The 11,595-nt window shown below is 42.4% G+C and overlaps 2 protein-coding genes across 2 annotated transcripts in view; one reads left to right on the forward strand and one right to left on the reverse strand.

The window, feature by feature from the left end:
• C14H7orf50 (chromosome 14 C7orf50 homolog) overlaps positions 1-11,595 on the reverse strand; it is a 93,062-nt gene that overhangs the window by 64,516 nt on the left and 16,951 nt on the right. The window lies entirely within an intron of this gene.
• Positions 1,911-9,231, forward strand: LOC116654085. Its single transcript, XM_032447607.1, has 2 exons — positions 1,911-3,016; positions 6,298-9,231. Exon 2 carries the CDS (start codon positions 6,323-6,325, stop codon positions 7,340-7,342), a length of 1,020 nt encoding a protein of 339 aa, XP_032303498.1. The 5' UTR covers positions 1,911-3,016; positions 6,298-6,322; the 3' UTR covers positions 7,343-9,231.

Here is an 11,595-nt window from a genome sequence, read left to right on the forward strand (position 1 = left end):
AGCACACTGAGCCTCCCCTGGCCTCCCTGCGGTCAGCATCCCACGCTCAGGTTATATTTGTTGGATAATTACACTAGAGGGATGGAAACACATGATAGCTGACCAAAAAATATCTTCAGGAAAAATGTAGGTTGTTTCTCAGTTCATAATTCCAGTAACACAACATCACTCTTCATCACAGCATGCTGGGAACAGGCAGTAACAACCATTGGATGTTCCAAAACAGCCCATCAGAAAACAAAGGGACACTTTCCTTAATAACCATCCACCAGAAAGGCAAGAGAAGCTGCCTCTGCCCTATGCTGAACACAATTATGACACTCACCTTATCCACTGAGAGCACACACACATGCTAGTCAGTAATCAACATATAACTCATACAGATAGTGTGAAAATAATGCAAGCAGACATTCAAGCACCTTTGTTTTTTGCAGTTTTCTGAAGGTTCATACAACCCCATCCTATTTTGCCGCTGTTCTCATGACTTGTGCCCTGTGATCCTTTAAGCAAACGGAACTGAACTGATCTATTGTTTAAGAAAAGACCCAGCTGACCTCACAGCAGCAACATCTTGCTTTTCTTTCAATAGTGCAATAACAGTGATGGTAACAGCACTGAGCTGCTGCTAAAACCACCTTTTATAGGTGTTACGATACCAACAGAGACAACACATTTCTCAGTACCCAAACTTCTCCACCTGTAGAACATGGACACCTTCTGATGTTCTTCTTTGGATCAACGTCCATATTATAGCATGCTGCTTGCTCCCAGTCAAAGTATGATAAGCATTCTTTCCTTTAGATACAGCTGGATAATAACAGGTGATATGGGATAATGTTTGTAAATGTGAACATAAATGTGAAGATGCAAGCTTTCCCTTTGGTGGTTTGTTTGTTTTTAAGACAGGATGTGTAAGAAACAGCTTTTCTCTTTTTGTTTTTCTGGTTCTCTCTGTATAATTTTTCTCACTAGAAGATGAGCTCCCTCCCAGCTCTTCTTCACACTTTGCATTAGCAGAAAAGCTGCCACTGAAACACAGGAAATGCAGTCTCAATGCTGATGTTCCGGGGCTTATCTTCACTTGAGTTACTCCTCCTTCACTGACTGACTACTAATTACCTCAGAATAAAGCTTTATAAAGGACAATTTGAATCACCCTTAAACTTCTGGTGCAGACAATGATTTTTCTCTCTTTTACTGGTACTCACAAAGGGCACACTGGGAACAGATGAACCCCAGCAGGCAATTGTAGCCAGAACCAAGTGCTGGTGAGGGACCCCGTGCTGTCAGAGCTGGCTGTTCAGTGTTACTCTGTGTATGCTCACAATCCATTCTCAAACCCAAAAAGGCAAGTTAGTGTCTCCTAATTGAGGACCAGACACTTCCTAAAATTCTCTTGCCTTTCCAGCACAACCATTGGATTGTTTATACAGTTCAGTGCATCTCTGCACAGCCCTATGTCCCATATAAAGGATAAGGTGACACTTCAAATTTGCATAGCTCATGGAAAACCAACAGTAAAACACATCTGCCTGACTTGCACTCATTTACCCTTGTTAACTACACGAAATTGATACCAACAGAAGAAGCAAGGATTCGGGTCCACCTCCAGACCAGCTGTGCCATACAGAACAGGTACACTACCCAGCCAGCTTCAAGTTTTTCAATAGTGATTTGGAAACACTATTAAGAATGAAAGGGAAGCAATGCACCCAGTTCAACAAACAACTATGCTAAGATGTTCAAAAACAAAGCCCGTGTGGGAGCTGGGGTGTTCTGAACAACACGTGCAAGCTCCGAGCAAACCGCATTTCTCAGAGCTACTGAAGAGCTGCTCTGGGGCACAGCTACTCCACAGAGCCTGAAGCAACCCACATCTGGTTTCAGAGAAGCGCTTGTGGCAGCAATGCTCACCTTTGGGTGGAAGGACAAACCTTGGGCTGACACTGTGCCTGCAGCCAACCTGCAAGCCCCATTCTGAGCCCACATTGGTTTTATTCTGCTTTGTTGAAGTGCTTTGTCTTTTTCCACTCATTTTTCAATAATGCTTGTTAAAATGCAGCAGGTAAAACACCATGGAGACAGAAAGCACTGACCAAAGCTACAGCAAATCATTACAGGATTAGAAAATAACCTGCTTTGCCATGGATGTGCTCCTATGAGGAAGCACGGTGCAGCTAATGCCTTCCAACAACAAGGCTGTGTGCACAGGAATAATCACGAGCCGATCTTTTCTTGCTCATTTCCATCTAAGGTTTTGAAAATACTATTAAACAGTCCCTAAGAAGATGGATGCTAAGCCCAACTCAGAACATACTTCAGACTCAAAATCACGGCTTTTAACACCTCACGGTCATTGCGGAGCATCTGGAAAAGTAATCTGGTGAATGTGCACAATCCTGGGGGTGTCCGAAGAGCCAGAACACAGAGAAATAAAAACATGCCGTGTTTTTAAACCGGGACACACAGTAGTTTCTTATCCAATACTTGCTCACTTTAGCGAGGGCTTTGGATTTGTATTTATTCAACCGGTTTTCAAGAGCCCGAGGAATTAAAACAGCACACTTACCAAAAAAAGTAATAGCAAAGACTGGCCGACACGCGTCGAACTGCTTCATGAGCAGGACAGAAATTCCACTGGATGGCCTCACAGACTCAGAAATGGCCGTGACAAAACACTACTTTACTGTTCTAAAATATCTCCCTGCAGAGGATAATTTGAACTTTCAAAGTCACATGGTGAAATCATAGGTTTGCTAAACATGCAACGTGTACGGGTTTGAATGATGTAAACCCAGTTCCTGTTTCCCTTGCAGAACTGAATGTTTTTGTAGCCAGCAAGCACTGGAGTTTTTCATCGCGATTTACAGCAGCAAAAGAAGTTACTGTGATATACACACACTGCTCTCTGCATGAATAGAAAGGGCTACAGCCTCCAAACAGTGATTATAACTCATCTGACTATTCACAGTGCAAGTCTCGGCTAATTGTATCTGTGGAGCATTTTCCTGGAAAGGTAAGTGCTTTGTCTTACTTTGGATATGCAATGTTTTATTCAGCACGAGAATTGTGAAGCTGTGGTTGTCTTGTATAAAGTTATTAATGTTTGCTTCTTTAACAACATTTGAACCAGACAAAACAGTGTCACTGAGAAACATACCCGTAAAGCTGAATAAAGCCGAGCATTAAATGGAGTGAATCTGACAACTGCTTTCTGCTAAATGCAGAACTCCCACCGAGCTGACGATGGGGAGATGATGAAATCCCATTCAGTGGCGTGGATGAGAGACTCTAGCAATTCCCTATGAGCAGTCTGCTAAAGGATGGGCATTGCTGGATAATCCTAACAGGGTTGTAAGGGTTCTATAGGCAGGAAACACACCGGCAGTGCTGCTGTAGACTATGCTCAGTTATTGCTGACTCATATTCTGGGAAAAGGAAAATCTTTCGGTTTTTCAGAAGTTTTGAGTAGGATTTCGGAACTCTTTAGCCTCAAACGCTTTCCAAAGTGTAGGAATTTTGCTGTGGTGCCACTACAAGAAAAACGAAGATGGTATTTCACTGCAACCAACCCCCCCCTCCCCTCTTTATTATTTTTCCACCACTTAGCCTGAACAGGAAGGTCAAATTCACACACGTGTTAACCCCCCACCCCAAAGCACCAGCATCGTTTCCGCAGGGCGGTGCAGCCCATGCCCAGTCGCACAAGGAGCACTGTGTGCATTGCTGGATGATGGGGGAAAGAAGTTTCTCCTTCTCCAAGCTACTGGCAGACCGGCTGCCCTGCCCAGGCTTTTTATAGAGGGAGAGCTCAGCTGCCAGCCAGAAACTCCCTGTTTTAGGAGCTCTTCTTTCTAGACTTTAAACAAACAGAAGTTTCCTTGAGACCAAACTTGCCAGCTGCAGCAGTTAACCATCCAGTGCATGAGGGGGTAAGAAAGTAAAGGGACCTTACAGACTGGGTCCTCTCGGTACTGAAAGCTGCTATTCACTACTTGCTATTTTTTAACTACTTCTGCAAACATCGTGCTCGTTTCCTCAGCTCCACCTATTGGAAGTGAAGCAGAATGCTTCGGACAGTAGAAACCGAATGTAGTCACTTCCATCGCCTGCACAAAAGGGAGGGTGGATACGGGTGGGGAAACAGTGCCAGACAAACCTCAGAGAACAAAAACTGAAGCCGTGTGAAGGAAGGATTAACAGCATGCAAATGAATTAAAATAAAGTGGGGGGAGGGAGCTGAGGTGAGGAAGAGGATGTGTTATTAGAGAAAGGCAATGCAGGAAACCATGACTCAAACAGCATGTTGGGAGTTTCCCTCATTAATTAACCTGAGGAAAAGGCCTAAGTTCTGCCACAGCTTCTATATATGGGAGCTCTGATGGGATATTTTGATATTGGTCTCAGTCACCAGGGCCTAAATAGAAACGATGAAGTCAGTTCTCCCCCTAATCAGCTGAGAGGAAGAACTCATTCACATCCTGAGGCATTCACAGGGCACAATGACAGCTCCAGGAAGCAGAAAAGGACCCGGCCCAGCAAGCACAGCACAAATATGACATGCTGGGAGCAACCACATTCAGTTCAGCGTGAGGAATGAACTTAGAACATGGGGAACGTTTCAAAACTGTCAAGACTTAGAATTTCTAAGAGTTGTTTCCTATGGTCGAGAAGTGCTGATGCTGAAGGGCTCTCTAAAGCTGTCCCCTCTGATACAAAGAGATGCACAGAAAGGTTACACCACCCTTTCCTAGCACAACCAGAATGCAAAACTGCCATTTGCTCTCTTTCAAATACTTAGTGAGGCATCATAACCAAATAGGAAAATAGTCTGACATTACCATTGTGACTTTCTAAAAGAAGAACAGAGACAGTGCTTGGAGTAACTTAAGAAAGAGTAACTACCTGCACTATAAACTGTAATCTTATTTGACCAGCAAGGATTTCAGAACACATTACAGCTGCTAGCATTGATCAACAGGAAATGGAGCTATTTTTCTTCTGCACAAACACAATCAGGCTCTGCTTCTCACCTCTCTTTTAATGGAAGGGCAAAGTTAGACTTACACTGTTTGCTTCACTGAGGAGGCTTCTCCACAGTGTTTAAGAGATGTGTTGTAGAAGTCAGACATTGGTGGCCTTTAGATTTCCAGGAAATGAAGAGAAACCAAAGCAGCAGATGGAAGCCAGGAGTAGGCCTGACAAGCTCCATGGCTGCAGTGACTACGTTGCACAGTCAACCACATTTATGCATGACAACATAAAGAACAGCCACAGAGCCAAGGGGAGCAGTCTCTGCAGGAGCTACTTGATTAATGAGGAATTTACTTGTATTTAAAGCACATCCTCAATAACTTTGCATCTAAATCTACACTGACCAAAGCCCTTTGTGACACAGAACTTCTCCATGCATGTCCTGCACTCCTGCCCTGGAACAGCACCTCCAGAAAGGGAAAACTCTGACTTTAAAGTGAGGGAAAGAACACTGCTTAATCAAAACATAACTCTATGGTTTTATAGAAATGCAATTATAATTACATAAGATTATATACATACACTTAATCAGAGCCACTTCGATAAGTCAACTTTTTGAATTAAAGTATTAGAATTCCAATTTTGAGGAGAGATTAAAAATATCAGAAATGTGAAGTAATGTCAGAGGTAACAACCACAAATGAACTGTCAAACAGCATTAAGACACTGACTTATCTATAATGAGCAGCGCCTGAAAACACCCATGTATCTTTACGAACTTTTACCAATTTAAAGTTACTTCCACTATAAGAGTTAAAATCACTGGAATCCCTTGGGGGAAAGATGCATGGAATACAACTGCAAGTGTAGCACTCTTGTTACTGAGTCTGTTATTTACTGAACTAACCTGCACAAGAAAATGTGTCCTTTATGTTTACAGCATATAAAACATATTTACATGTATCTATTACTCAACATACATACAAGGTTTCCCTATGAACCTTATTGGCTTCTGAAGGATCCTCCAAACACTGAGAGGTACCAGAATTACTGTATCAACATACCCCAGGGGCACTAAGAGCCAGCAGCCCATCCGTGTTACTGTTAAATTTCTCCAGCGTCAGGAGCTCAGAACTCAGCTACAAAAAATCCTTCTATGGCAGAACTTTACTGGGGGGTTTATAATGCACCGCTAATCGTTTTTTTTTCATGCTTAAGCATGAGCGAAAAATAATGATCTTCTGCAAAGTATGTAATGCACAAATGAAGAGATGTTGCCAAGTGTACTTTTAACACCTGTTTCTCCTTCCTTATCCATTTAAGTTTCTAACTTCCGTGGGCAGAAAGGATGAGTGCTCACAACATGACGTGGATCAGCTACCCAAGCAAGAGCCTGGCTTCCACCTCCCTGGAAGAAATCGAAGCATTCATAGCTTCTCAGAATGTCATATCAAGATTTATGCACTGTTACATCGCCTTCTTTGTGCCAACAGGACTGATAGCTGGTGTGTGCATTCTGGTCATTTTCATAAAGAATTACGCGCAGAACAAAGCCATGGAACACTTAGACTCGCTTCTCCTGCACTTTACCATCAGCAACACCACAATGATTCTGTTGTCGTTTACAGTCATCAACAGACCTGACTACATTAGAGTGACCCACCTTGCTTGCAGCGTCCTGTCATTTCTGTTCAATTTCAGTTATTTCAGCTCTCAGCACTCTTTGGTGTTGATGCTTCTCACACTGTTACTGAAGAGATTCCCACCCAGGACTGCTCTGAGCAAAGTAACCCAACGCCCCATAGTGTGCATTGGATGTGTTCTGCTATGTGCCTTCTGCTTGTCACTGATGGAAGCAGTGTTGGTTGGCACAGATAACTACCACGTGGAAACAGACTGCCAACTAGATCCATTATTTGCATGGCCTGAATACGAGATTGTTAAATTCACCTTTGGATTTGGAATCCCATCATTTCTTCAGATAGTCTCCTTTATTGCCCTCCTTGCTAAAGAAGCCCCTGCTGAAGCTCCAGCCTTACAACAGCACATTTGTACTTACCTTGCTGTGTTCATTATAAGCATAACCGCATTTATATGCCGCCTATTTTATAACATTATGATTCTCTTCAGGACAACACTGAAATTACAGATGAGCATTGGAACTCCAAAGGATGAGCTCGTGATGAATATTGCAGAAATAGTGCTGTTCTCAGAGAGCTGTGCTAGTCTGGTACTCATACTCTGTTTGCACAAACCATGCAGGGACAGAATACTTCAAGTCATACGGAGCTGCCGAAGGGCACACAGCACCAACAGCCACCTTGAAATCCCAGTAACACCTACGAGCCCTGAAATGATGTCCCAGTAATACCTGCTCTCCTAAGAACTCTCAATCTACTTCCTATGGTTCTTCTGCCTTGTGAAGGACAACTGTTCTCTCTTTTGATCCCAAACTTGGACTATCATACAGCTAGCAGGACTGAAAGAAAAATACATTTAGTCTGCTATCTGCATTGATCTAACACGTAGAAACATGTAGGACCTGGGGGACTGTTCCTATGTGTGTGTAAATATTGTTTCAACTCCTCCCTTTGCATGTCACTTAATGTGAGCAGGAAGTACTGCAGCCATAGAAGTATGCTTCTGTGATAGTAGCAATGCCTTAGTAAGGATGCACACCAAAACATATCCCGTAGCAACTTTAACTAAGGTAAAAATCTGCAGCCAAAGCATTTTCTCAGGTTTGTTTCCTCTTTGGACTGGGTTTTCTTGCCCCACTCATATTTTTGTAACATTGCTTAATTCCAGTAAGAACAGCAGTGAAACACGGGTTAAGAGTCCACCATAATCCCCAAACAGTGATACTGCAAGCCTAATTCATAGCTTGCTTGTACTGCACACACACACAAAATGGGGTTTTCCTTCCTTTTTTTCTCTTCTACATTTGCTGGAAGTTCCAAGGTTTTAATCTGAATTCTTGCACACACAAAACAACAAAAGAAAACACCACAAAACCCCCTCAAACTAATGGAAAAGTTGGTCCATAAAGAACTTTGTGTCCTTTCTGAGGCACTGAAGTGGGAAGATGGACAGAATGGCTAATTAAAACTTTGTGCAAGAATGAAAGCTTTTTGTTAAAGTATGCTCGGCTTCAACTTTGCATTGAGACTTTATGCAGTTATTGATTTAAGCCATTCTTGATGAGTTCATTCAGAAGTATGAGGTTACATGCCTTGAACAGTCACACTCCTTATTATCCTAACTAAAAAAAAAAAAAAAAGAGAGAGAAAAACCAGACCCAGAACAGGAGAAATGCTTTTAAAAAGGCAAAAAAGAAGGCAAGCCCCAGATCCAGAAAGAAATCGAGGCTTTGCTGGAGGTAGGAGAGGAACATTATATGTTTTAGAGGAGAATTCTCAGGTAAATAGTGCAAAATGGGGAAAGAAAGAGAGCTTTAAGTCATCTTGGTAGGGTCCAGATCTGTGTGCAGAGTCAGTGCAAACTGGTATACATTGAAATACAGCAATGTGGGCACTGTTCTACCAATAGGAACACGTTCTGCAAAGCAGCAGCCAGGTGGAAGACTAAAGGACATCTGCCCAAATGCACCGTGCATAGATCTAGAATGCAGATATACGGATCTAGTCCTGAAATAAAAGCCCTGAAATTCATGGGCTCTGTGACTATATCACATGCAAAGAGAGGGCAATCCTCCCAACATGACCATAAGGACCAATGTTTCCACAAGATGTAAAAATCAACTGGTGAAATATCTGCACTGCATTATGTCAGCTTGTTCTCCCACTCAGCTCTGTCCTGCTGCCAGCACGAGCAGATGGATAAATAGGGAACATCACACAGAAAAAGGCCATTATTAGATGCTGGATAGAAAGGAGATACGTAGATAAGAGTCGCCTCTTCAAACACAAGAGTCAATTATATAGTTGTGAAAGGATTTCTCGGATGACGTCTGAAGTTTTGCTTTGCAGCTGAGGGAGTTTAAACAACAAGGTCTGAACATCAGCCCTGCAGAGAGGAGCTGTAAGAGCAGCACATCAGCAAAGCAAGCTGAGAGACCGAGCAAAAGGACGTGTCGGAAGATGTAAGCTGTTTATTTCAGATCAGGTAGAAAATATCATAGTTTCATGGCTAAGTATGTTATTTTCTAGAATGGGAATTATGCACAAAGGATTCTACTTTATTTACTGCTTCTATATATTCAAAGGATGAAAGAATAAATATTGTATTGTTTCTGAGTCCTGTGTTACTGTTCAAGGTGCCTGAAAGTAAACCCAGCCAGCAAATACACAGGGCCTGGTTAGAGAATGTTGGTTGGGTCCTGGGAACTGGTCTGACGTGAGCAAATCACACAGAAACTCCTGCAGGAGCCTGGAGGCTCAGTACATGTAGCATGACAGTACTGCAGTGTGTGGGTCAAGCAGAACCATGCCAAATGTCTCAGAGAAATAAAGCCTGTGGCAGCTACTGACAGAGCCAACACTTGGGAACGAGCAAGAACAAACTACTGCTGCAAAGCTGTGAGTGCTGCTGGGTACGGCTTCTGCTGCTGTCTGTGTGATGGGAAGCACTGTGCTCTGGTCTCTTCCTAAGCTATTGCATGGTGACATAGAGCATTTTCTGCACGGCTGGTTGTACTGTCATAATGTCTATAAACAGGAAAAAGACGAACTGAAAAGGAGAGAACAAAAGGAATCGGGAGAGAAGGGGCTGAAATGTGAAACAAAAATCCAAACTCTCATTAGAATAATTTATAGTGACACAGAAATGTTTTGTAAAATCATTCTTGATAAAGTTACACTGAATTTCCATTAAAATTCAGGACAATGAACATGCAATCCTACAGATCTACTTCTGATTCAACTAGAATATGAAGGTATCTAACTCTACTTGCAGAGGAAAATGGCCAGAAGTAGTCGAAAAGAGCTACAATAAAACAGTCAAATTTGAGGTAGAAGAGCAGCTTTGGCTCGGATTAACAGTGCTTATTTCTAAGCAATTAATAAATCAAAGTGCATTTTTTAAGAATAAAATTAAATTGGTCCACTCTGATCTTTTTTCCATCCATACCAGCAACAGTTTTGCTGCCCACTTTCTTCCTCACCCAATTCTGAGCACTACGTTCCAGAAGAAACAGCACAGATATTTTTGTAGGCACGCTGTCAAAAATAACCAATGCCATATATTGGAAATTTCAAAGAATATTTCTGTGCTGGTAACACACATTCAAGACCAGCTTGTCTGAAAAAAAAAACAACCCTTCAATTCCAAAAACTCAGAGAAATGAGCAGGCTGCTGAAGTGCAAGCACGCATTTCTGAATGGGTAACATGCTGTGGAAAAGAACATGTAGAGACTAAAGACTTTTCTGAACCAGCTGGCTCCAATCTGGTCCCATTGCAAAACAGCATCCGAGCTAAAGAGAGACGGGATTTGCACAGCTGAATCATAACTTGAGCTGCTACACCCCTATTTGAATTTCAAACTTACAAACCCCTAAAGGGCTCCAGCATAGTTTGTCTTGACTTTGAGATAGCTGCAGATCTGGGCAGGGTGAAAGCTCAGTTTAGCCATAACAAGTACGCTATGCGACTTTTACACCATACACTTTGCACAAGCAGTTGATTCGCTCAGTGACTGGTATGAAAGAATGCGTTTTGCTTCCATAGTGCTGTAATCTTTATTCTCTCATTTAGGATCAGTTTGTGACAACTATGAAATCCTTTCATTTGGACAACTGGAGGTGAAGTGCCCACGAAGGACTGCCAGACTCAACTGCTGGAGTCAGAAAGGACTGCTGCCCTGTGAACTCTATTCTTATCACATTTGGAGAGAGACTGAAGTTCTACAATGAATCATCCTTCACTTTTACACTGTGCTGTGATCCCATTTCCTAACATTTGGATGTGTTTCTCCTCTCTTCGAAGCGTTCTGCAATATACAGCATCAGAAAAACAAAACATAGCTCAAACGGCTACAGGTGCTGTCCCTGCAAAGGCTGAACTTTAAAAATATATATTTTTTTAGTAAGAAAAATGCATTCTCAGAATTATTGGCAGCTAAAAAGGCTGAACAAACAAATACACTGTAGGCAATGTTTTCTGCATGCACAAAACACAATCATTTGTTCCAACCCAAACTGTGCTCGATTCTTTGCAGGATGATCCTGTGACTGGTTAGGATAAAGCACAGAGGTACTCCAGGCAGGAGGTGTAGCTCCTTACCCAGTAGCTGGATAAGGTCACAGGTGCTGCTCATGCTAACAGAATGATGAGACAGTTCTGGGGGGGGGGGAGTTTCATCTACTTGCAGAACTTGGATTTTATAGCAGCATTTTTTCCTCCTCTTCTCACCTCCCACTTCCTCTCCTATCACATCCTTTTTGCAGCACACTAGTCCTGTGCTGACGCTTTCTAACCTACATAACCTTCTATTGTACTCCACTCCAAGCCTCTTGGTACACCTCAGCACATCACAGTTACATTAGTGTTCCTTCAAAGCACTACAGTGCTAGATTTTATTGAAATATATAGAAGTTGACTACTACAGATTTAAGAAGAGCTGCCAGGAAAAACACTAAAGGCTGGATTACTGCAGCAGGACA

The sequence above is a fragment of the Coturnix japonica genome, chromosome 14 (genome assembly GCF_001577835.2).
Source record: "Coturnix japonica isolate 7356 chromosome 14, Coturnix japonica 2.1, whole genome shotgun sequence".
NCBI classification, from domain to species: Eukaryota; Metazoa; Chordata; class Aves; order Galliformes; family Phasianidae; genus Coturnix; species Coturnix japonica.